This window comes from Physella acuta, unplaced genomic scaffold (assembly GCF_028476545.2).
Source record: "Physella acuta isolate Inbredline_101_S28 unplaced genomic scaffold, ASM2847654v3 ptg001153l, whole genome shotgun sequence".
Classification (NCBI taxonomy): Eukaryota; Metazoa; Mollusca; class Gastropoda; family Physidae; genus Physella; species Physella acuta.
Window position 1 is genome coordinate 57,067 of NW_026732670.1, and position 26,107 is coordinate 83,173.

At 38.1% G+C, this 26,107-nt stretch overlaps 5 protein-coding genes across 5 annotated transcripts in view; 2 read left to right on the plus strand and 3 right to left on the minus strand.

Moving 5' to 3' along the window:
* The window catches only part of LOC131956476 (putative cuticle collagen 91), a 55,141-nt gene extending 49,522 nt beyond the window's left edge, over nucleotides 1-5,619 (plus strand). The window contains exons 2-3 of the mRNA XM_059320937.1: nucleotides 5,063-5,200; nucleotides 5,348-5,619. Of these exons, the coding sequence (XP_059176920.1) occupies nucleotides 5,063-5,200; nucleotides 5,348-5,619 (410 nt within the window). The remainder of the gene's footprint in view (nucleotides 1-5,062; nucleotides 5,201-5,347) is intronic.
* A 966-nt stretch (nucleotides 5,620-6,585) lies between these two features.
* LOC131956479 (eukaryotic translation initiation factor 3 subunit I-like) lies at nucleotides 6,586-7,676 on the minus strand. Its single transcript, XM_059320941.1, is given in 2 exon segments — nucleotides 6,586-6,773; nucleotides 6,776-7,676. Coding segments are annotated over 2 exon segments (981 nt in total). The 5' UTR covers nucleotides 7,656-7,676; the 3' UTR covers nucleotides 6,586-6,672.
* A 718-nt stretch (nucleotides 7,677-8,394) lies between these two features.
* On the minus strand, nucleotides 8,395-9,351 carry LOC131956475 (protein pitchfork). Its single transcript, XM_059320936.1, has one exon. It carries the CDS (start codon nucleotides 9,204-9,206, stop codon nucleotides 8,625-8,627), a length of 582 nt encoding a protein of 193 aa, XP_059176919.1. The 5' UTR covers nucleotides 9,207-9,351; the 3' UTR covers nucleotides 8,395-8,624.
* Nucleotides 9,352-10,340: 989 nt separating this feature from the next.
* Nucleotides 10,341-10,752, minus strand: LOC131956477 (snRNA-activating protein complex subunit 5-like). The gene is made up of 2 exons (XM_059320938.1): nucleotides 10,577-10,752; nucleotides 10,341-10,530 (listed from the first exon to the last, which is right to left on the minus strand). The coding sequence occupies exons 1-2, from the start codon at nucleotides 10,750-10,752 to the stop codon at nucleotides 10,341-10,343; spliced, it is 366 nt and encodes a 121-aa protein (XP_059176921.1).
* Nucleotides 10,753-17,359: 6,607 nt separating this feature from the next.
* Nucleotides 17,360-22,076, plus strand: LOC131956478 (uncharacterized). The gene is made up of 6 exons (XM_059320939.1): nucleotides 17,360-17,474; nucleotides 19,467-19,654; nucleotides 20,235-20,337; nucleotides 20,458-20,595; nucleotides 20,796-20,985; nucleotides 21,876-22,076. The coding sequence occupies exons 1-6, from the start codon at nucleotides 17,360-17,362 to the stop codon at nucleotides 21,967-21,969; spliced, it is 828 nt and encodes a 275-aa protein (XP_059176922.1). The 3' UTR covers nucleotides 21,970-22,076.
* Nucleotides 22,077-26,107: the final 4,031 nt, after the last annotated feature.

Here is a 26,107-nt window from a genome sequence, read left to right on the forward strand (position 1 = left end):
GAAGGCCATCCTCACATAACCAAGTACCAAAAAACTCGTCCGTTATTCGCCTCACGCTGCCGTAAGGCCCGTAACTCGGCCAGGGGAGCTAATTCAATTAACTGTTTGCGTCCCTCTCCAAACGATACCACCTCTCTCACACTGCTCAGCCCAAACATACAGGCCTAACCGAATACAGCTTCATGGAGGGGGGGGGGGGAGGGAGAGGGAGACCATTCTTGGGTAAACAACAGTTCGATATCCGGTTTAACGAGCTATGTATTTGTAAGCCAATTGGGAGGCAACAAATATGATGAATTGATCAGCGAGTTTTGTGTTACAGAAAAAAATAAGCGAAACGGTGAAGTTTTATTTTTGGTTTTCGGGAATATCCGTTTCTTTCGTGAACTAGTGTAGATTGAATCTAGACGAGAAGGTAGAATCAAATGAGTTTTAGACCTCGTGTTTTAGTCTGTATGGTAGGTGGTTTCGTGTAAACTGTTGGGGTGAAGTCCTGTTAGGAGTGAGGGCGGGGAGTTATCTGGACGGGAGAGTTAAGATATCTATTTTAGGTCTATTAATTAAATTTGAGAGGAGCACCGGCCTGTTAACAACAGTGTGAACCAGGGGCGTAGCGGGGGGGGGGGGGGGGGTGCGGACCGCACCGGGTGACACCATTTAGGGGGGATGACACCAAGGCAAAAAATAGCAAAATATATAGAATATATAGAGAAAAACTTTAGGGGGGGTGCAAATGGAAAGTTTGAGGGGGGGGGGGTGCAAATCGAAAGTTTGAGGGGGGGGGTGCAAATCGAAAATTTGTCCCCGGGAAGGGTCGCTACGCCTCTGGGTTGTGACACCATTAAGTGCCGCACCGGGTGACACCCGACCTCGCTACGCCACTGGTGTGAACTGCGCGTTAATAAAAGGGTTGCCGGTGGGGGGGTGGGGATTTTTAAAGATTGAGGGGTGCTATTCAGATAATACGAAACAAAAACTCTACTTCGCCTGTTTTTTTTTACTTGCACAGGCATGTTACCTGAGAGCCGTAATGTATATTTCGTCAATATCACAAGTGTATTTAAAAAAACTCTTTAGAATAAGGGAAGGATGATAATTTTAAATTGTACACACTAGTTATTGATGGGGTGGGGAAGTATAGGTGGGGTAAAAGATGATACAAGAGATGGAATAAAGGAATGTGAACATGATATGATAGCATACAGGGTAATGGATCAAGAGAATTGTATGACATCGAGGCCAATGTATAGCAAGGGGATCAATAGTTGAGATAAATACTAATAGATCACGTGGGTGCCAGTATATGACATGTGGACAAATAGATGATATGGAGACGAATAGATGACATGTGGACAAATAGATGACATGGAGGCTAATAGATGACATGGAGACGAATTGATGACATGGAGACGAATAGATGCAAGGAGACGAAATGATGACATGGAGACGAATTGATGACATGGAGACGAATAGATGACATGGAGACGAATAGATGACATGGAGACGAATAGATGCAAGGAGACGAAATGATGACATGGAGACGAAATGATGACATGGAGACGAATTGATGACATGGAGACGAATTGATGACATGGAGACGAATAGATGACATGGAGATAAAAAGATGACATGGAGACGAATAGATGACATGGAGATAAAAAGATGACATGGAGACGAATAGATGGCATGGAGATAAAAAGATGACATGGAGACGAATAGATGGCATGGAGATAAAAAGATGACATGGAGACGAATAGATGACATGGAGACGAATAGATGACATGGAGACGAATAGATGACATGGAGACGAATAGTTGACATGGAGGTTAAGAGATGACATGAGCGCAAATACATGGCATGGATGCCAATTTACTGCATGAAGGCCGATAGATGTAAATGACTTGATAACATGGAAGCAATAGATGACATGAGTGCAAATAGATGAGATGGATACCAATAAATGACATTTAGGTCAGTATACAAACCAGAGGTCAATATCTTATACAGAAGCCAATAGATGACTTACAGTCCAAAATAAATACATGCCATTGACGAACTTAAATTTAAAAAAAAAACATCGATGAATAAGGGTGCATGAAGTCTAGTCAAATAGACAAAACATGACAAAATGTATAACATTTCCCTTCGTTCAGACCCTAATTTTTTTCCCCACTTCTAGCCAACGAGTTGTAGATCTAACGACATATCTCCCCACCCCATCACCTCACCCCCCCACCCCCCCCCCCCCCCCCCCCCCCCCCACCCCCCTCACACACACAGTCTCGAGCCTGCTAATCCATATATTGATTTCCTGTTCCCATAACTAACTCCCAGCTTCGATGGCGTCTAACGTTCTGGTATGTCTTCAACAATTCGAGAATTATGGGATGGCGCCGGCAATTCAGCTCATAAAAAAAGATGAATTTTCCGGGTGTGGTTTAATACTATGGATTAGACGAAACAAATATTAAGAAATCTAACACATTTTAAGAAATCAAACACATTTTAACAAATCATATTTTAGCACCCCAATCGCATTTTAACAGATAAATGATTTTTTTTTTATAATTGAAACTCATTTACTCAAATCAACCAATTATAAATTAATTAAATAAATTGTAACACTTGAAGTAAATTAATTAAACAAACCCATTTTGACCGTTAGAAGACATGTTTAAAAGCAAAACAAATTAAAACTAAACCCACAAATATTAAACGCTAAAATCAATCATTTAACTTATAGATTCAGCAATGGTGATTGAGTTAGTATTGGTAGTACTAAAGGCACTTAATCAGGTGTAAACACAGACCAATGCCTCTGTCATCATCCATCGCATGTCTATCTAATGACAGACCAATCCATCTGTCATGATCCATCGCATGTCTATCTAATGACAGACCAATCCATCCGTCATCATCCATCGCATGTCTATCTAATGACAGACCAATGCATCTGTCATGATCCATCGCATGTCCATCTAACAACAGACCAATGCATCTGTCATGATCCATCGCATGTCCATCTAACAACAGACCAATCCATCTGTCATCATCCATCGCATGTCCATCTAACAACAGACCAATCCATCTGTCATCATCCATCAAAACGCGAGGTATATTTTGTGTCCAGCAAAGGATATACCAATCTATCTGTCATCATCCATCAAAACGCGAGGTATATTTTGTGTCCAGCAAAGGATATACCAATCTATCTGTCATCATCCATCAAAACGCGAGGTATATTTTGTGTCCAGCAAAGGATATACCAATCTATCTGTCATCCATATCGATGACGGTCTTAACTTGTGTCCATCTAATGACAGACCAATCCATCTATCATCATCCATCGCATGTCCATCTAACAACAGACCAATCCATCTGTCATCATCCATCGCATGTCCATCTAATGACAGACCAATCCATCTATCATCATCCATCGCATGTCCATCTAACAACAGACCAATCCATCTGTCATCATCCATCGCATGTCCATCTAATGACAGGCCAATCCATCTGTCATCCATATCCATCATAACACCGAGGCACCAAACTTTTTATCGCAGGAACTCGCTATCGACCTTTGTATTTTTTGGTCGGATAATCAAATCGACTTTTCTCCTAATGATCTTGTAACCCAATCGATATTTTAGAAAAAAAAATTGATATCAGATGGATCAAAGACGTTTTCGCTTGCAACATGTTATTGAGAGGATGGGGGGGGGGGGGGTACGTCATAACTATGCTGGGTACCATATTGAGCTTAAAATTTCAGGGGGAAAAGCAAATTTCATTAAAATTAAAATGGAAAAAAAACAAGGTTACATTATTTTAAGATATTGCTTATAAATCACGTTGCATACTGATTTACAACTTCTTTCTAACATGCAACTTTATGTGTTCGCAATGGTTTATTTATTCATTTACGCAAAATACAAAACGTCTATATGAGTATCAATGTTCAAAAATTGAAAGCTAAAATAATGGTGGGTTGAAAGGGATAGAGGAAGTGAAGTTGGGAATGTACCACAGGTTAGGTTTTAAAAATAAATTTAAGAATTGAAAAAAAAATGTAAACAGCTAATACATAAGTCATCCAACAAAGGTCTCTATTGTTTAAAATTGTAATTGCAAGTTTATTTCCTTTCACGTAAGACAGAGAATATTAACATAACCTATGCCAGCGGCTTGACAAAAGACGTCTATGAAACTAAGACTTCATTAACAATAAAATGAAACGCAATCTGGAATAATGCCACTACTGAAAGTGAATGTGCAGTAATCCTTAATAATAATTGGCTTATTTCATGGTTCCGTAACAGTTCGTTGGGTGTTGCCTCAGAGGCGTAGCGACCCTTCCCGGCGCCCGGGGACAAACTTTCAATTTGGCGCCCCTTCTGGAGCAAATTTTCAATTTGTAGAGGGTACTGTAACTTGTTGTAGAGAGTAACTTGTTGTAGAGGGTACTGTAACTTGTTGTAGAGGGTACTGTAACTTGCTGTAGAGGGTACTGTAACTTGTTGTAGAGGGTACTGTAACTTGCTGTAGAGGGTACTGTAACTTGTTGTAGAGGGTACTGTAACTTGTTGTAGAGGGTACAGTAACTTGTTGTAGAGGGTACTTTAACTTGTTGTAGAGGGGAGGGTACAGTAACTTGTTGTAGAGGGTACAGTAACTTGTTGTAGATGGTACTGTAACTTGTTGTAGAGGGTACTGTAACTTGTTGTAGAGGGTACTGTAACTGGTGAAGCTGTTGTTGTTGGTGTAGATGGTGAAGCTGTTGTTGTTGGTGTAGATGGTGAAACTGTTGTTGTTGGTGTAGATGGTGAAGCTGCGGTTGTTGGTGTAGATGGTGAAGCTGTTGTTGTTAGTGTTGATGGTGAACCTGCGGTTGTAGGTGTAGATGGTGAAGCTGTTATTGTTGGTGTAGATGGTGAAGCTGTTATTGTTGGTGTAGATGGTGAAGCTGTTGTTGTTGGTGTAGATGGTGTAGCTGTTGTTGTTGGTGTAGATGGTGAAGCTGTTGTTGTTGGTGTAGATGGTGTAGCTGTTGTTGTTGTTGTAGATGGTGAAGCTGTTGTTGTTAGTGTTGATGGTGAAACTGTTGTTGTTGGTGCAGATGGTGAAGCTGTTGTTGTTGGTGTAGATGGTGTAGCTGTTATTGTTGGTGTAGATTGTGAAGCTGCAGTTGTTGGTGTAGATGGTGAAGTTGTGTGGGATATTTGCTGACTTGTTGGTGTAGATGGTGAAGCTGTTGTTGTCGGTGTAGATGGTGTAGCTGTTGTTGTTGGTGTAGATGGTGTAGCTGCGGTTGTTGGTGTAGATGGTGAAGCTGATGTTGTTGGTGTAGATGGTGAAGCTGCAGTTGTTGGTGTAGATGGTGAAGCTGTTGTTGTTGGTGTAGATGGCGAAGCTGTTGTTTTTGGTGTAGATGGTGAAGCTGCGGTTGTTGGTGTAGATGGTTTAGCTGTTATTGTTGGTGTAGATGGTGAAGCTGTTGTTGTTGGTGTAGATGGTGAAGCTGTTGTTGTTAGTGTAGATGGTGAAGCTACGGTTGTTGGTGTAGATGGTGAAGCTGTTGTTGTTGGTGTAGATGGTGAAGTTTTGTGGGATATTTGCTGACTTGTTGGTGTAGATGGTGAAGCTGTTGTTGTCGGTGTAGATGGTGTAGCTGTTGTTGTTGGTGTAGATGGTGAAGCTGTTGTTGTTGGTGTAGATGGTGTAGCTGTTGTTTTTTGTGTAGATGGTGAAGCTGCGGTTGTTGGTGTAGATGGTGTAGCTGTTATTGTTGGTGTAGATGATGAAGCTGTTATTGTTGGTGTAGATGGTGAAGCTGTTGTTGTTGGTGTAGATGGTGAAGCTACGGTTGTTGGTGTAGATGTTGAAGCTGCGGTTGTTGGTGTGAGAAATTGTGCATGTTGATGGTTCTTTTTGGCTGAGAAGTCTAGGTGCCTGTATGAGTGTGTAATTGTTGACTGTATGTGTGAGGGGGGGGGGGGGTCATCTAAGGGTTCTATTGATCTAGTCTTTTTCAAGTTTTGGTTGTGTTGTGCATTGTGGTGACGTCAAAGGCTTGTTAGGAGAAGTAGTTGAGTAGAAGAATTTGTTGGTTGCTGATGAGATCTCTAATTATATAGCCGCGCTGGTTTGGTTGTCCTCTTGATGTGATCAGGACTTGCATTGTAGACTTTTTTTCTCCGGGGGAGGGGGGGGAGGGACACTTGATATTTTTTTGGGGGGGGGGGAAGCGGACACTGGTAAAAGTATATGTTTTCTATTTAAATTCCATTTCGTTCGGTGGTAGACTTTCTTAGGGGGAGGGGAGCGTATAGGTGGTGCTACGCCCCCCCCCCCTCCTCTAAGAGATGCCTGGAAGAAATTCTGATTGTAGGCGTGGCTGTTGCAGATGAATTAAAGTCTGGACATTATTCTTCAAGTAGTTCTAGAAACTGTTGGTGAATCTGAAAAGGTTTAAGGTAGGTTTTCAAATCTTTTTGTTTTAAAATTAAGAATATAGTAACCTGTTTAAATGAGATTAAGTATCATCAGCTGTAATTCGTACACTATCCGAGATTGAAACAATTTTTTTTGAGGTACAGCTCATTTATTTGTAAATGTCTTTTTTTTTGTGTTTGTTTACAATTCAATCAAATAAATATCTAAGTTGCAATTCTATCAATACTCAAAAGAAAAGTCCAAATAATTTGAATCAAAATAGTGTACTCGAACATAAACATCTTCACCTCCACTACTGTAGCTTTTGCCATCTGGATGAATGCAACATTGTTGATGGGCCCAAAGTGACCCTTGACCCTACCAAACTCTTCCTCAAACACAAGATGGAAGAAACGAGCATCAAACTTGCCAACCCTAGTGCATGTGGTAGTGACCTGCATGGCCTCTTGACCACCACCCACCACAACATGATCATGGAGTGGGGAGATAGCAGCAGAATTGACAGGTCTCTCTGTTTTGTAGATTTTCTTTGGCTCAAGGGTGTCCATATCAAACAGCCTGGCTGTATTATCTTTAGAGGCGGTAATAAACATACTGTAGTCTTTGTATGGCTGTATATCATTAATGTGCTTTGTGTGGTCCAAGCAGCCTTTCAATTTATGTCCAGTCTTAAAATCATACTGATTTATCTCTCCGTTCTCATGTCCAGTTAGTATAAAATCCTCATACGGTCCCCAGATAGCGGAAGTAATTTTTTTGGTATTCCCTTCTATAGGGATTGTCTTTAAAGGGGTGCCAGTTTCCATTTGAGATCCATCTCTCAAATCATAAATGTGTATCTCACAAGGACAGCCCATAGTCTTGTCTGTAGTAAACATGATAAGGTTTCCACTGTAAGAAAATCCATTTGTTCTGACTGCTGTTCTTGTTTCCAGGGAGTTCAACTGTGTGCCTGTTTGACAGTCCCAGATTTTACAAGTGTTGTCAGCAGCACCTGTCAGTACTTTACATGAATCCCAGCTACAATCAATGCACCAAACAGCACCATTATGGCCCACAAATGTGCCTAATCTTTCTCCATTGAGAGAGTACCATACATTAGGTTGGGGATCTTTTGCACTGGAAAAAATGAGATCTCCTTCTCTGTTGTACTTGATCTGTGTAATGGACCTTTCATGGCCATGGAGCATAATAGGTTTCATGGTTGTATATTAGATAATCCAATATGTCAGGGGTCGGCAACCTGCGGCTCGCGAGCCGCATGCGGCTCTTTTGATGTCCAGTTGCGGCTCTTCAGCTCCATGCACAAATATTAGTAATTATTTTATTCAATTTCAAAACTCATAAAAATATTAGTCTGCAACAGTCGGTAATAAAAGATATAACAATAGTTATAAACAATAAACATTCACTATTATATTAGAATATTTAGTTACTCCCTATCTCAATGTACTTCCTATTACATTGTCCATTCCGAAATGAAACATTCAACTTCATAGTGAATATCACAAAGAAACTAAACCAGCTAAGTGTAAAAATGAAAGGAAAACAGAGCCTATGTCTTTGTTTGAAGAAGTGGTTTGTTTAAAAAAAAATACTTTTTTTTTGTTGAAAACATGGTGAGCGGTAAATTACTTAATTACAAAAATCTGCAAAAAAAATATCGTTATGAAACCAATGCTACTATTCAATCACTTCAGCATTACTATAAACAATGAATGGTGTTTTCATATATATAATCCTAAAGAAATATCATACTATTGACACAAAAATGTTAGTGGCTCTTTAAAAACTGGGTAATGGTGTAAATTGTATCTTTTGGCTCTTCCGTCTAAAAAGGTTGCCGACCCCTGCAATATGTGAATGTAAAACATCAACTGCCGTATGGATGTTATTTCTAGTGGCAAGCGTGTTGTACACATTTTTTTTAACTACATCATTTATTACTCATGTAAAATATGTTACAAATTATTTCCACAGCAACAAAAAAAAAGTTTTAACCACGATAATATAGTTATAGAAATTCAAAATGTTCAACAAAATATACAATGAAAATAAATACAAAATGTTGGGATGTAAGTTTTAATGATTTCAAATTTCAACATTTTTAGCTCCGATGATATTCTCCTAGTTCTAGCAGATTATAAGTTAATTGTGTCAGCTTGCATGAATTAGTAGTAGAGCTTCAGAAATGCGAGTTTTCTGTGGTATTTTCTTTCTTCTTTTGTGCTGTATAGTTTATCTGTGTTTCTCTCTATGGTGCTTTTATGTGTTATGGTGGGTAGCATGATTGGTGCACTGCCAAAGGATTGGTGCCATTCTACTTTTCTGTTGATTGGTGTGTTCACTTCATAGGTTCCTGCTCCCGGCACTACATCTACTAAATCCCTTTTATAAACAGGAAACCTCTCTGCCCCGACTTTGAAAGGCTTTTTATCCTTTTCAGCAACAATAGGATCAGTTGTGTGCTGCTGGTACTCAGCTGGTGATGGCGTTTTGTCCTGATAAATTTTGAGCAATCTTGTTCCTGTTCTGGCTCCCAAAGTGTATCCCTTTGTACTCACAAGTTTGGTCTTGACTAAGTGATACATGTTGGTTTTTTCTTCGTTTTCATAACAGCCTGGGCCAACATTAGGGTTGCCAATGACAAGTGACATCTCGTTGCCAAATCTGTCCTGGGCCATGCTTGTTGGGAACATCTCCCTGTTCTTGGTTGTCATGAAGGCAACAGTGTTTTTAGCATTGCCTTCCATTTTCAGTTCTTGGGTTTTATATTTTATGCTATATGAGTTCTAAGTAATCTTTGAAAAAGTAAATAAAATCATTCTAGGACTGAGAACTAAACATTAATTATTAACTGATGATGGTTTTATCTCTCCTTCCTTAGATACTGAGGTTGTGAAGGAAGTCGTACACATTTTTTTTTTTCAGTATTAATAATTTATTTGATAGATTTTACACAGCATCAAAGACATGAACATCAATTGCATATATAATAATCAAATGGAGAATAGAAAATGCACATTTTATTAGTTTTTTTTTTTAAATACTTTTATTTGCAATTAAAACAAGTACATCAACATCAAATTTTTTTTAACATAATTTTGAACACCAAATGAAAACGAAAGGTTTTGGCAAATGTACATAATGAATATTTACATTATGTCATGTATTTGATTATAAAAAAAAATTGCAAAGGATGACAGTAAAAGCGGTGAAGGTCAAATGAAAGTGTCAGAAGTCTGGGTGGGGAGAGGAAAGGAAATTTTTCAGAGAGGGTCAATGGGACAGTGAAGCATTTTCTATGTAGGGAAACAACTTAAGTTAACTAGTTAAAAGGGTGTTGTAGTGGTCGCATTGAGTTTTCAAAAGGTTGCAGTGTGAAAGATGAGGGGAAAGAGACAAGATTTAGAACTTTAAATAAGTTTTGGATATTGATGTTGCGGTGGGTGGTGGGGTCGTTGGAACAGTTAAAGGGATTGTGGGGTTATCATGTCTGGGGGTAAAGTGGATAGAGGGGGAGAGAAAAGGAAGTCGTACACATTTATTTTTTTTAAATTTTACACTAGGTTTATTTATAATCTATAAAAGATTTTTCAGAATCATGATTGATTAACTATCAAGTAAGTTAATATGTATTAGACTAGAGATTTATTCTATCAATCCAATACAAAATAAAATACACAATGTACATGAATAAGGTAAACAATATTAATATTATTAAAAAAAAGAGTATTTACAAGATCAATGCAGCCTTTGTTTACCATTAAAACAGGGTACAATTCAAAGATGCACAGCCACTGAGAGATCATTCTCAATGCAATGTGATAACCAAAATATGATAGAAAAATGACCAATTAGTAATGTCATCAAGCTTTAACCACTCATTAATACATGTAACTCTTCAGTTGATCATTATAGTCTTCTTCATTGGTTTCATCCATTACTTCCTCTTCTTCATCCTCTTCTTCTTCAATGAAGTCATCAAGTCTTTTAAGATCATCCATTTCATGTGTGTCCACATTGAGATTTAGGGTCTCTTTGTAAGATTCAGCACCAGAGGCTTTTGAGACTAAGCTTCCAATATCAGATACAGAATCTAAAGAATTACTGACACCATTACTTTCTCCAGTTTTTTTTAGAACTTTGCATGGCTTGCATTTTCATAAGACTTTTAAGTGCAAGCTCTTCAATCTTGAGACGATTTAACTGGTCTTGAAATTTATACAGCATATCAGTCAATGTTTTCTTTTCCGCCATCAACATGGACTTTTCTTTAACATAGCTACTTTGAGCCATGTTGATTTAAAGAGGACTTGATCTCGATCTACTAAATCTCTACTAAAACTAAGAAGTACTGCTCTAATTAAATCTAATCATTCATTGTATTTATTGAGCGTTCTTACACATTTTTTTTTTTTTTTTTTTTCACATTTTTTTTTTTTTTTTTTTTTTAAATACTTTTATTTGCAATTTAAAACAAGTACATCAACATCAAATTCTTACATAATTTTGAACATCAAATGAAAACGAAATAGTAATACAATATATTACAATATATTACAGTAGTAATATTTCTTTCTTACTTGTAGCCTGCTTTCATTCATTTAAGATGGTTCACATATACATAGATGTAATACAAAACGTCTAAATATAAAGAAAAATTAAAAATTAAAAACTAACCTGAAACTGAAAATGCAAATGTGTAATTAAAATTAAATGATGATTCAAGGGATTATTTTTTCTCGGCGTGGTGGGCTGAGGGGACGGGGGGGGGGAGAGGGGGAATTTGTTTTTTTTTAAAGTAGAGCTGAAATAAATTTGGGATTACAGAGAATTAAAATGATACAAATTTTAAGCAATCGGAAAAGTTATGTTATTACAATGAGACACGTAAAAGCAAACACTCTTCCCTTTCAAACATCTATATCTATACAGTCCTCAATTAGTTTTTTTTTTCCTTTTTATTTTTTTTTGTTTTATTAATTCAATTGTTTTAAACCTTTAAATCAGTAATAATTATTTATTTGATAGATTTTACACAGCATCAAAGACATGAACATCAATTGCATATATAATAATCAAATGGAGAAAATAAAATGGCATAAGAACTAGACTAAAATAAGGTGTGCAAACTAGGTTTCTCTTGACTGCTTAGTTTACTGTGCTTTGTCCTTAGCTGAGGAGTCAAAAGTTCACATTGTAGCCGCCCATGGACAGAAATAGAAACGACCTTGGGAGCAGGGGCGGAACTACAGTGCCGCCAGACCCCGCAATGCGGGGGGGGGGGGGGCCACGCCATTTAGGGGCCCACATCCGACCAAAATAATTTTTTTATATTTAAAAAAAAATAATTTCCTTGCTTTTTTTTACTTGATGGTTGTTTTGTAAAAAATATTACCGTAGCTTCTATAGACACCATCCCACGCTCTTGTATATTTTTCCCTTTGTTTTTAAATTTAAACCACTGTGAAAGCCAAGTCCTCTTTCTCCTACAATCAAACTTATCATTAAGCTAAGCAAACATTCAAACCACTTCCATGACTTATTTCCCTTTTTTAAATAGTCAAATAAAGGTGCTCATTAGCTCCTTTTAATAGATTTGTACTAAACAAATTAAAAAGCAATTACTTCTCTTAATTATAATTTATTTGTAAAGTACTTACTTATGAATAACATTGTATAAAAAGGAAATGTATTTAAAATTAATAATATAAATTCGAAACAAAAACATGAAAATAAACATAACACGAGACACCATAACTTACATACAAAGCTTTCATGGTTTATATTATTTTGAACGACTAGAGGTTAAGAGGTCTTATAACAGAAATAAAATAAAACTGAATTTTACAAAACTCACTGCTTGTCTTCTCAAAACTCACTAATGCACTTACACACATGGCATGATGATATAATTTGCTTTAATTGAAAAAAAAAAACCACAATTTTTTTCAAAACCCGAACAGGCCAGCAATGAATATCCTATGTTCGCATGTCGTGTTTGATAAATAAATAAATAAATAAATAAATAAATAAATAAATAAATAAATAAATATATATATATATATATATACATATATATATATATATATATATATATATATATATATATATATATATATATATATATATATATATATATATATATATATACATATATATATACATATATATATATATAAATATATATAAATATATATATATATATATATATATATATATATATATATATATATATATATATATATATATATATATATATATATGTATGTATGTATGGAGGGGGGGGGGGGCCTAAAAAAATTTTTTGCGGGGTGGCCCAATTTTTCTAGTTCCGCCACTGCTTGGGAGAAGTGTCTCTGCAGTACACATACTGATCCATCATTCCAAAACTTTCCATGACATAAAATTGACACTTGGCAAAGAGGTCACGCTACCTTGAAAAATCCGCCAGTCCGGTTGAGTGCGGGGAAGTGTGTGTGTGTGTGGGGGGGGGGGGGTGAGGTGTGTATCTCTTTCTACCATTCAGGTTGTGCACTTTAAAAAACCTGGGAAACAGAAGACTGTTCTAATGTTAATTTACTTGAGGGCTGATCGAGTGATGTTTAACTTGAGACTGTCGATATTAATTATGCATCTAGTTTATTTGCTTCTTCTGTAGTTCAAATGTTAGTTTCCTGTAAAAGTAGGATGTCAATATTGTGTTTATTTATTATGTTGTTTATATAATGTGTTTGTCCCTAGCCCCCCCCCCCCCCCCGATGTTCAATGTTGCCAGAGTTAGCATGAATTATTTGGGGTTTTCTTTCGAACATCTGTTTCTGGAGGGCTGGATGGTGGTGGTCTTTTAACGCCAAACTTTCCAGCCGCTGGTTTGCTATCCCGTTGGGCCCTGGTCACGACCCTTTGAGGTGACTTTACTGTAGGTAATTGATTTTTACTTGAACTGATTGCTTGACTATATGACAGTTAACCTGATACCTTTGTTGCTGATATACTTTGTGAGCTTTTAATTTTCTTTAGCGGTTTCGTTATGTTTTCTGAACTAGTGTTATCTTGAAGAATATCATTTATTGTTTCATCGACAGCCTCCAAATTTTCTTGATTCCCATCTTTTTGAGACCCTGTTACTATGGAATTTCTGATCGCTATTGTCTCCATGGCTTCGGCCTCTATGGTGGTTTCTGTTACGCTTTCGTTAACTTGCTGTGATGCTGCAGTAGTATGATGTGCTTCAGTTTGGCCATCTACTCCAAAGGCATCTTCTACCTCTCTATGCCTTGCTTCTCTAAGCATTTCATTTTGTCTTTCTCCGTCAACATCATAACTGTCCCAATGCTTTAAGAAATTTCTATTGTTACTTAGATGCTCCCTAACTTCTTCTTTATCATTTGCATCCCAAGGCTCAATTGCCCTGTACTGTCCATCTACTAGCTGGACGCCGTCAAGAGCGCGAGTCCTCAAATGCTCACACATTTTAGGCAGGTGTCTGTCTGTGTTGCAGTGGCAACATTGCACCCTCCTTCCATTGAGGATTATAAGGACTCTGCTCTCCTTGTTGGCCTCATTTGTAAGTATAATATAGTGTGGCACACTCTCCACATCTTCTTTCTCCAGAGAGATGGTGAATTGGACCACATTTGATTGGTCTATTCTCTTAAATGTTGGTGTTGAGTCCTGACTGCTTATAGATTTCAGAATCGCCATTATATCATCGTCGCTTGTCTTGGAAGGCAGCCATTTCAGCATGCCCCTTTGCCCAGATTTATCGGCGTGGGTTATTGATATTCTCTGCACTCTGTATCTGGATGTTACCCCAGGTGGCAAATCTCTGTGAAATTCTTTTAGGTGCATTTTCTCATATAGTTCCTTTGATCTAATGGTGACATACCATTTACGCAGTGTCCCATAGTTGTACAGACCTTCAAATTCAGCTGGTGATAGGCTACATAACATACATAGCTCTCTTTTTAGTTCGTCAGCTGTGAGTGTAGCTAAAGAAAAACCCTCTTCTATGAAAATCTCTAGAGTTTTTGGTGCATGTCCTGCCATGCCAAACTTAGGCAGGAATAGCCGTTTGATGTATTTTTCCGACATAGTTGTGCGTGAGGCCCATCCGGGGCCAGGCAACATACACAAGAAATAAAACAGAAAAAAAGTACTTACAATGTATAAAATGTGAAGGAAAAAAAATAACACACACAAGGTTCCAAATGGAAATTCACATAACCTTAAATGGAAGTAACTTTTCAGTATTGGTAAATTCAATTATTCAAATCAGCTATAGGTTTGATATTTTATTTATAATGTAATAATAATACTTATTTTTAAAAACCATATACATAATTATTAAATTATTATTTTAAAATGTTAAAGCTAATACATAGAATGTAAACATCAGGCTTTTTATTTTAATATTTTGGTATTTAAATTTTTGTTGAATTTTTCAAAGACTTTGGAATTATTTTTAATGGTTATTTCCCTTGTTCATTAAAAGTATAAATTAAAAGTGAATAACCCAAAGCCATATAAAAAGCCTTGACAGTGGAATGTGTCTAAACTTGTTCAAAAAAATTATAATATTTTATTTTATCAATTGCCGAGCCTTAAAATTATTAATGTGAACCAGCCGACCCGCGGCGTATCATACGCCGCTATTTAGTTGTTTTATTTTCTACTTTTCAGTAATTCATGATTTGTGAATTCGGCAGTACCAATGCTGCTACTGAAAATATTTGCTTTAAAACACTACCCCCCCCCCTTCCCCTAACCCCGACCCTACACCCCCCCCCCCCCCCCCCCCCCCCCGTGAAAGCAGCTTCCTCTTAGTTATTTCTTAGTTACCTCATGTAAGTTTAAAATCGAACTAAATTATCTGCCCCTAATAGAAACCCGGCTCTACGGCTCTACGATTTGTAAACATTTAGCTTTGTATACATTTAGCGTGACCACAGCTCACCAGACAATGTGGGGGTGGGGTGGGGGTGGTAGTGATAGTGATAGAGAGAAAGAGAGGGGACTGCAAGGAGGCGCTTGCAGCTTGTTTTCTAACGGCTCCCAGAAGAGAATTATATATATAGATATGCATACTTGAATATGGGGCGCGAGGTTGGACGGTAGGGCGCATGAATGCTAACCCGAGAGTGACAGGGTCCCCACCCGGGTCCACCTCAGCTACTGATTCACGTAATGACGGCTAGGCATCGAGATGACCACTACTACTCTTTTATAAGCCAATTTTACCGAAACTGGTGAGCTGTGCTTCATTTGCCCCACACGTCGCAAAACGTAAAAGGAAAGTAGACCAACATATTTACACGTAGAGAATACAATCAACGATATAAATTTAATAATTTAGGAGACAGAAGAGAGTGTAAACCTACAAACACTGTAGGTGAAATGTTAAAAAGCTGATCAGTTTCTGTATCAAAGGACTCGCTGTGAACATTGCAGCAATCATATACTATATTATCCACCTGTTAGCTAGTACTGAATATATTGAGAGACCAACACAATGCCTTGAGTCCTGTAAGCTAGCAACCTCATATATACACTCTTACAGGAATACTATTTACAACCTCATGTATGTACACTCTTACATACAAATGGTAGCTGCAGTGGAGTTTGTCTTTTCTGTCTAATCTGTAACCACACTGTTGTGTGCTGACGAAGACCTTGGGTCGAAACCTCCATGGTATTTGTAACTGTCTTTAACTTGTGAGGTAACTAACACTATCTGTTTTATTACTATTTACAACCTTACAGGAATATCAAATACCCTAGAAGGGGTCAAACACAGCAACATTTATCACACTATTATCATTCATTTGTACATGTTAAATCTTAAGTACTATGTGAAGCACTGTTCGTGTATAACAAAAGCAAATGTCTGCCGTGGTCTGATTCATACGACTCAAACTCTACTCAGACATTGAATTCATACATTTTTCTTCTGGAGTGTAAGTACTTTTTGGTGTACTGGAAGAAACTCACAAGTGTATTCGAAATTTCTGTACTAATTTTAAACATCTCTCCATATCTTTTTTACTTTCTTACTGAACAGGACAGACTGTCAGGTCCTTTTTCTATTATGTTAGGGAAATAACGCTGTGTGTGTAAGGTAGCTGATAAAATCTATGCTCCCATTTTAAGCTTAATACATCAAGATTTGACCAATGAATGGATAGGGTTAGACTCAACTCTCACTTGTAAAGGATCTTCAAGGCATTCATAGTGTGGATATTTGTGGATATTAGTGTTTTGTGGATCATCCCCAACTGTTGTAAAAAAAACTAACGTGTAATTAAGTTGCTAGCTATCTTTATGTCAACAAAGGTCGAACAGGAGTTAATGACAGTAGCTATTAACATATGCACGTTATGAAGACACCTCCTGGGAAACAATTTATATTAATCTGGTTTGTGTTGAATAATTAAAACTTAAATGTAGGAATTATAATTAGCCAGTTAAATTAAGAAGTCTGTAGAAAAGTGTAATTTATTATCGTTTGTTAAATAAAATTAAGTGAAAAGGGAGGGAGGGGGGGCTAAATATAATGGGCTCTGGTCTGCTGCCTTATCAGCCCTACCCCCACCCCATGTTAAGCGGGTTATATATATCACGTTCCATACTTTTCTTACACCCACCTTTTACCCCAAGCAAAATTTGGCCCGCGAGCTAGGGACTAGTCATCACATTCTGATTGGTTGACGAGAAATATTCCCAATTGATCAACACTCCAAGCTTTACGTGCTACAGACTACTGCTACATACGAGTGTTCTAGCCTTTACTAAAATCTTATATTAACATTAAGCACAAATGTCATTTCTTTCAAACAGTTTCACGTTTTCCATTGAATTATTTCAAAAGGGAGTTTTATGAGGCCTATACATCTTTACCGCGATGATGGAATCAGTATCTTTGTTCCACATGCTACCCACAAAACAAAGGCAGGCAGCAGATACCATCACTATTTTCACAGCACTTACAGAGCTGGTTCTAGAGACGGAAGAACTACGTAGACCCTGTGATAATAAGACGGAGGAGGGGGGGGGGGGGGGGTCCCTCCCAGTGCCACTCACGTACTCCTCCGCGAGCTTCACGCTTGCTCATTTTTTTTCTGCTTGTCAGGAACTCGATACACGTGACTAAACGCGAGCTGCTGATTGGTCACTTGGTGTCTTCAGCCACCAGGGAGAGTCTCGTGGTGCTTGAGTTCTCTGGAGGTTGAGCTGTTGGACGAGGGTTGGTTATTCCAGGAGGTGGGTGAGTGCTTTAGAACTTACATTCATTGTTTAGTTGCCCACCGTACCACATAGAGATAAAGGGAAGTAACACCACTAATAAGTTGACGGTCTATAATGTAGATGAACTAGAGTTTATTTATTTATTATTTTTTACATTGGCAAATGAAGGAATTGTGTGGCCAATACTGTACCCAGTATCTAGTTTCTCTGACTAGAGCTAGGTACGCCACACCAGCTGAGTTGACTCAGGCACGTCAAACTATTCAAGACGGATAGATAATCCACATTTCTGGTAATCCGACTGAATACTAACTCATATCCATTGAACTAGATATGATTCTTATCGTATTCCTGACCGAAAACGAGCAACGGAGCAACTTAAAAAAAAACTCATTTACTTATTCAATGCACGCAAAACTTCTCACTGTATTTCTGTTGTAGAGAGGACAAAGGGGAGACAAGTTATTGATAGAGGTCAAAGTGGCTAGAGAGGCTGGTCAGTGTTTCAGGTAGTGGGCGGTCAACAATGGCAGTTAGATGGACGATAGTGTTGGTCGTGCTGGTCAGCTGTGTAGAAGGTGGGTCAGTGTGTTGGTTGGTGTGTTGGTCAGTGTGTTGGTTGGTGTGTTGGTCAATTTTTGGGTCAATGTGTTGGTCAGTGTGTTGGTTGATGTCTTGGTCAGTGTGTTGGTCAATGTGTTGGTCAGTGTGTTGGTTAGTGTATTGATTGTCTGGTCAGTTGTGTGGATGGTAGGACAATGTAATGGTCATTTTGTTCGTTGGTGTGTTAGTCCATGTGTTGGTGTCTGTTGGTCAGTACTGACTCAGAGTGTTAGTGTGTTGATTGTCTGTTGATCAGTATGCTGATCACTGTGTTGATTGTCTGACCAGCTGTGCTGAAGGTTGGTCAGTGTGTTCGATGTTTTGGTGTCTTTTGGTCAGTGTGTATCGAGTATAGGTCAATGTGTATTAACGAGTTGTATTAAGAGCCATTTTTCTTCTAAAGAAAAAATCAACATACATCATTTTGTTATTTTGTAATGAAATATTGGTTTTTTTTTGGGAGGGGGGGGGGGGACGGGGGTGCTTCTAAAACATGTCATGACAAACACTAAAAGGTGCTCATTGTACGCTGGCCGATGACGTCGATTGTTTAGTCACTCGCGTTTAGATGGTGTTGAGTTAGCTGATTGTGGTAAAAATTAGTTTATTGGTTTGAGAATTTGGTGATTGTGTAGTAGTGAGGTCAGTGATCGTGTTTTAGTATGTTTGGCGATTGTGTAAAAGTGTGTTAATGTTTGTGTTGTAGTGTTCAATATGTGTGTTGTTGTGTTCAATATTTGTGTTGTAGTGTGTTCAATGTTTGTGTTGTAGTGTGTTTAATTGTTATGTTGTAGTGTGCTCAATTTTTGTATTGTAGTGTTCAATATGTGTGTTGTAATGTTCAATATTTGTGATGTAGTGTGTTCAATATTTGGGTTGTAGTGTTTAATATTGGTGTTGTAGTGTTCAATGTTCGTGTGTTCTAGTGTTCAATATGTGTGTTGTAGTGTTCAATGTTCGTGTGTTCTAGTGTTCAATATGTGTGTTGTAGTGTGCTTAGTGATTGAATTATAATAAATTCTGAGAATGTGTTAAATATTCGTTGTCCGAAAAAATAATGCAGTGATTATGATGATAATTCAAAGAATACGCTAAAATGTGGTCGTTTGTTGAAAACCTATATATGACTCAACATTTGTCCATAATCCCCGATTGTACAGAGTGTGATTCGAGCCTGCAAGCCTACGGCTGTGATGAGGGCTGGAGCAACTACAGTGAATATTGCTATCTGGTTGTGGCGGGGGGCATCCAGGCTGACGCTGCTAAAAATTATTGCGTCAGTCACGACGCGTCACTGGCCAGCGTGTGGAGTCCTGGGGAAAAGGAATTTATCGTGTCCTTGTGGCGGGTAGGTCATCTTGTCCTTGAGGTGGGTAGGTCATCTTGTCCTTGTGGCGGGTAGGTCATCTTGTCCTTGTGGCGGGTAGGTCATCTTGTCCTTGTGGCGGGTAGGTCATCTTGTCCTTGTGGCGGGTAGGTCATCTTGTCCTTGTGGCGGGTAGGTCATCTTGTCCTTGTGGCGGGTAGGTCATCGTGTCCTTGTGGTGGGTAGGTCATCTTGTCATTGTGGTGGGTAGGTCATCTTGTCCTTATGGCGGGTAGGTCTTCTTGTCCTTGTGGCGGGTAGGTCATCTTGTCCTTGTGGCGGGTAGGTCATCTTGTCCTTATGGCGGGTAGGTCTTCTTGTCCTTGTGGCGGGTATGTCATCTTCTCCTTTGGGTAGGTCTTCTTGTCCTTTGGATAGGTCATCGTGTTCTTGAGGTGGGTAGGTCATCTTGTTATTGTAGTGGGTAGATCATCTTGTCCTCATGTAGCGATAGGTTATATTGTCCTTACGATGTATAATTCATCTTGTCCCCATAGACCGGGAGTGGGAATGCAAGTTTTTTACGTCATTCAGCATTTTTTGTCCTCAAACTTTCTTGTAGTTTCCAATCAACGAGGTGGGTTTTCTCTGGATAGGACTCAGAGGTACCGTAACCGGAAGTTGGCAGTTTGATGATGGCTCTGTTTTTACCTACAACATACCAGGTAGGGCACAACTGCTCCACTTACAGTGTCATTGTAAAGTTATTCTTTGGTGATTCATTATATTTCTATCACCTTTGGATTCTTCCATGTCGGTGATTGGTCAGTTTTGATGTTTATAAGGTACTGACTGGTCACTGTTTACTGGTGTATCTGGAATACCACTGGCCACAAGCTCCAAGTGTCTGGCGCTCAGAAACAGCGGGACCCTGGCGTTCTTGGACTGTCCACTAGAGGCTAGCGCTTACGTCTGTAAGAAAGGTAATAACATACATTTGTACCATATCTCCTATATGTCTTTTTGTGTAGGGACCGGGTCGATTGATGTGGAGTTTTCCGTCTGTAAATTATTGAATAAAAATATTGTTATATCATAATCTCTGTGGAAATCAAATTTAACTTAATGACACTTAATTTTTCTTTCAACATTGTGTTCTGATCCAATCCATCTTTTCTCCCAGCCTTGCCCAAGGTTTTTGTCACTTCCGGTATGTTGAACCACACGAGTCCGGTGGCGGCCAGTCCCCTGGGTCACGTCCAGCTGTTTGAGCGCATGTTCCCGCCCCTGCTGACCACGCTGCCAGGGTCAGGGTCATACATGGCGGAAATCACCGTGGCCACGGAGGTGGGGTGTGCGTTCAACTGTTTCAGGTGAGTTGGGCTGTGGGCAACTGGGCGACGGTCAACTGGGCGACGGTCAACTGGGCGATGGTCAACTGGGCCACGGTCAACTGGGCGACGGTCAACTGGGCGACGGTCAACTGGGCGACGGTCAACTGGGCCACGGTCAACTGGGCCACGGTCAACTGGGCGACGGTCAACTGGGCGACAGTCAACTGGGCGACGGTCAACTGGGTGACAGTCAACTGGGCGACGGTCAACTGGGCGACGGTCAACTGGGCGATGGTCAACTGGGCCACGGTCAACTGGGCGACGGTCAACTGGGCGAAGGTCAACTTGGCGACGGTCAACTGGGCGACGGTCAACTGGGCGACGATCAACTGGGCGACGGTCAACTGGAATACTGACAAGTCGGCTACTGACAAGTTGGCTACTAGAACTACTGACCAGTTGAAAACGGACAACTGGACTAATGACAAGTTGAGTGACCACTGCACAACTGACAAGTTGACGACGGACGACTGGACTACTGACAAGTTGGCTATTGACAAGTTGACTGACCACTGGGCGACTGACAAGTTGACGAGGGACAATTCGACGATTATCGGCTCAGCTATCAAATTTATTGTTAGACTGGGTTAATTATTTTTAAAAGGAGGGGAATTACGTCAATAAGTGACGTCACATTTTTTTAGTCCACCCAGCTCTGATGTCTTGAGAACGTACTCGAAAAGATAACGGCGATAGTTATAACATAATCTACGATATCTATGCATTAAAAAAAAATCATAAGATAAATTCAAAAGTTCAATGGCGTCTTGCTCTCTTCAAGGTATCTAACAGTAATGAGAGGGGAGGAGAGAGTTATTATTTTTAGGGTCGCCAGTCATTTCAATTTAAATTTTTATTTTATCAATTAGCTTGAACGGATGTCAAGTTTTTCAAGTGAGCTGCAACACGGTACAAAACTGCAGCAACTTCCGGTGTAAACTGTTCTCAGATTTTACGACATAAAGATCTGTCTGCAGGGCTCACGACAGTAGAAAGGGAGGAGACTGTTACATGGACTTAAACTTCGAGAAAGATCGCCCAAATATATCTGTGATACTTTATATATATATATATATATATATATATATATATATATATATATATATATATATATATATATATATATATATATATATATATATATATATATATATATATATATATATATATATATATATGTATATATATATATATATATATATGTATATATATATATATATATATATATATATATATATATATATATGTCAGTAGTGCTTGACTTGACATTATTATATCTGCCTTGAAATGTTGTAGATCTGTTGGAAAAAAAAAATTTGATAAAATATTCATAAAGAATAACTGGAAATTTGGTGTGTTTTTATTTGCTAAAGGGAAACAACTAGGGAAATAAATGTTTAAAACTATTTTATTGGGTTGTCTTTCCTAGTGCGCTATTTTCATCTAATTAAATATTGAGAAAAATAAAAAAAATATTAAAATGTAGGCCCACATATAAATCCATATTTTTATTATGAGGCAGGATATTTGGAAACAAACTATATTGCGACATTTGTAGACATCTATAAAATGTATATTGTATTTTATTTTGTTTTAAGCGCAATTTCCATTTCTGGGAATGGATGTAAGTCGTCTTTAAGTCGTATCTCCTCCTCAACGAAGCAATATCGAGGACTAGTTCCAAAAGCAAATATGTTAAGCAAGTTCCGAGGATGAACATAGGCCAAAAAATTCCCGGATTTCCCGGAAAAGCCAAAAAACCTCGAAAAAATTCAGTTTTTGGCCCATATCTCGGCAACCAGACCACTTAGCGACTTAAAACATTTACCAATCGATTCCTGCCATAATTTAGAACAATATTGCCGAAGAAAGTTTTCAAAAGTATCCTTTCGTTCGGCCACAAAAAATTAATTAAGAATTTTTAAACTGAGCGTCCTATAGGCCTAGGATGATTTAGCGCAAAGCGCTGAGGTTCGAAAGGATTTTACCATAGCGAATGAGCGGAGGTTCGAAAGGATTTTTCTATTTTGTTTTGAATTATTGAAACTACTTGTGTTGCATTATTTATTTGCTGAATATATGATTTATCTCGATTTAAAATTGTTATGGATAACATAAGGAAATTGCGCTTAAATTGTCACTAGACTTTTTATTAACTTATTTTATTAATATTTTGAAAAAAACATGATTTTTTCTTTGAATTATTTTTAAAACAAATAAATTTGATCTAACTCAAGTGCACGTCTTTTCTATTACATTGCATAAAACAAGAACACGCTTCTGATAATAGATATAGCCTACAGTGGAGCGAGCTAAAATTTGAATTGACGTACGAGCAAAATGTTAGATACGATTAACGGAATTTAGGTGGTTTCACAGTTCGTGGAAAAGAAACACCCCAAAAAAGTTGCAACTGATTGAGCATCGAAGCTATTTAATGACTCTTCTTTCCTAACTTTTTCGAAAGCGTTCTAAAAGCGAGAAAAGAAACCACCTTGGACAGGTTTATTTAACGGCCTGCATGTAGGTCGGGAAAGTTAGGAAAGCCTGGCGAAAGATGCAGAGGTCGGGAAAGTTAGGATAGCCTGGCGAAAGATGCAGAGGTCGGGAAAGTTAGGATAGCCTGGCGAAAAATGCAGAGACCAGCAGATAGGAAAACGGTAATTTAGCGAAAGAAATAAAACAGTAGGTAACTATTCGGTTCCATTACGGGTGGGGTGCGTGGTGGGGGTCATAGGGACGGGGCGAATAAAATGGTGGGCGGGGGTGGGAAGGTTTAGGTAAAACTACCGGGTCAGTGATGCGTGTCCCGAGAGGTTCGGTGTTTTGATTTGTATGACGTGTTACTTTATTTATAAGTTAGTTGAGGGGTGGGTGGAGTTAAATGTGTCAAGCCCATCTAGGGCATGGCTACACTCAGAGGAAGTATAACATCAGGAGCTATTGGAGATTTTTTTTTTTTCTTTTTTTCTTTGCTTTTTCTTTTTTTTTTTTTTTTTTTTTTTTTTTTTTTTTTTTTTTTTGCCTCAGACATGTAATTTACAGCGTCAGTTGTGTGTGTTCGCTTTAGTATTACAGTTTTCATCACCGGCTTGTGAGGACTGATACAGATTTATAATAGTAATATTTTTGGGTGGAATTTGGGTTTTTAAGTAGAGCTGAAATAAATTTGGGATAACAGAGAATTAAAATTATACAGTTTTATGCAATAGGAAATACGCTATCATCTTTGGAAATCAAATGAAATTTTTTTTTTTTATTTTATAGATTAAGAATTTGATTAGGGTATAGTTTTCGGTTAAATAGAATACATGATAAAATTGAAATAAACGAAATGTAAATGACAAAGTTTTATGCTTTATTTTTTTTTATATTTTTTTTTATGAGTATTAAGCAAAAATTAACAATTTGTATTTTTCACTTTTTAATCAGTTCATATTTTTAACAAAGTTTGTTAACTTAGTAAAAGGTGTTTTCCCTTGATGTTCTTTTTTGTATTAATGGGAAGTAACTAGCAAAAAATGAAACCTGCTGTGAATCTTCTCCAAATTGTATTTTTTTTTAATATTAAAATTTGGTGAATTGGTTACACAACTCGATGACTTTGATTTCACAGAAAGTATCTGCTTCTCGCACATAGTTAACAAAAAAATTAACAACAAATACAGAACAAAACTGTACTGGTTGAAGAAGCGGTAAAAAAAAAAATACCTTCTAATGAAAATGGCTTTGACCAAGAAGCCGAGAAATAAATTATCTACAATAGAATGCTTTTTGAAAACCAATGTCGAATTAAAATGCATCGTCATATAAAAAATCAACTAGCCCAGGATCTTGAGTACAAAAGTGAAGTTTGTGTTACTATAAGACTCCAGGAAAGAGGGTAACAGACTTTCATTTCAGTTGGGGGGGGGGAAGTCTTGACCTCCGACGAACCCTTGAGACTGACTCACAGAAAGCCAGGTAAAGAACCACGTCAAGTAAATATCAGCATAAGGCATTTATTTCCTCGGCTGTTTTTTTTATGTAGGGGACGTCATCGAGCGAAAACAATACAATTAATATTTATACAGTTAACTCCCTTGGATTGTAAATTTCACGTATTTGGAGTATGAAGGAAAGTATTGAAAGAAATCAAAATCAAAGGGAGCAGTGTTTCTTTCACTCTTTTTTCTTCTTTGGGGCTCTTGAAACTTTTAGGGGAGGGGGGGGGGGGGGGGCGACACAAAAAAAAAACTCATTTTAATGATAAAATCTGCCTTTCCAAGTTAATTTAATGACTTAATTACATTTGTTTCATCATTAGGCACAGGGCATAACACGAAATTCCTAACGGTGTTTGTACATTATATGTATATATATATATATATATATATATATATATATATATATATATATATATATATATATATATATATATATATATATATATTCGTTGGTGGGGGGTGACAACCTGGGCTACTGCATGAGGTGGCACCCGACCTAGCGACGCCACTGAGCCCATACTTATTTATTAGACACGGCCCTAACCTTTTCTGTTTTGAATCTGCTGAATGTTGAAGGGCTTTTGCAGAGGGGGAAGGGGTGGTCGCTGCGTTAATTAAGACCATTTAATATAGCAGGGTAATCCCAGATTAAAACCAAAGGATATAATCGGATAATATTGTGTGTGGTATTAGCTAGGGATATAAAGAGATAAAATTTCGTTATCAGACGGACTCAAATACTTTTGTATTGGTGTATTGTAACGGTGTATGTAGGAATGTATTTATTTGTTCTCATTGTGCTATGTTTGGGTGTGTTGATGTGGCGTGTGTGTTGGCGTGTGTGTGTTGATGTAGAGTGTGTGTTGGCGTGTGTGTTGGCGACTGTGTACATGTACGTGGTGTGATTTGATGTCTGTGAGAGTGTGTTGTGTGAGTTCTGCTGATGGGGGTTGATATGTTGGTGTGGGTTGATATGTTGGTGAGGGTTGATGTGTTGGTGAGGGTTTATGTTGTTCTGGGTTGATATGTTGGTGAGGGTTGATGTGTTGGTGAGGGTTTATGTTGTTCTGGGTTGATATGTTGGTGAGGGTTGATATGTTGGTCAGGGTTCGATA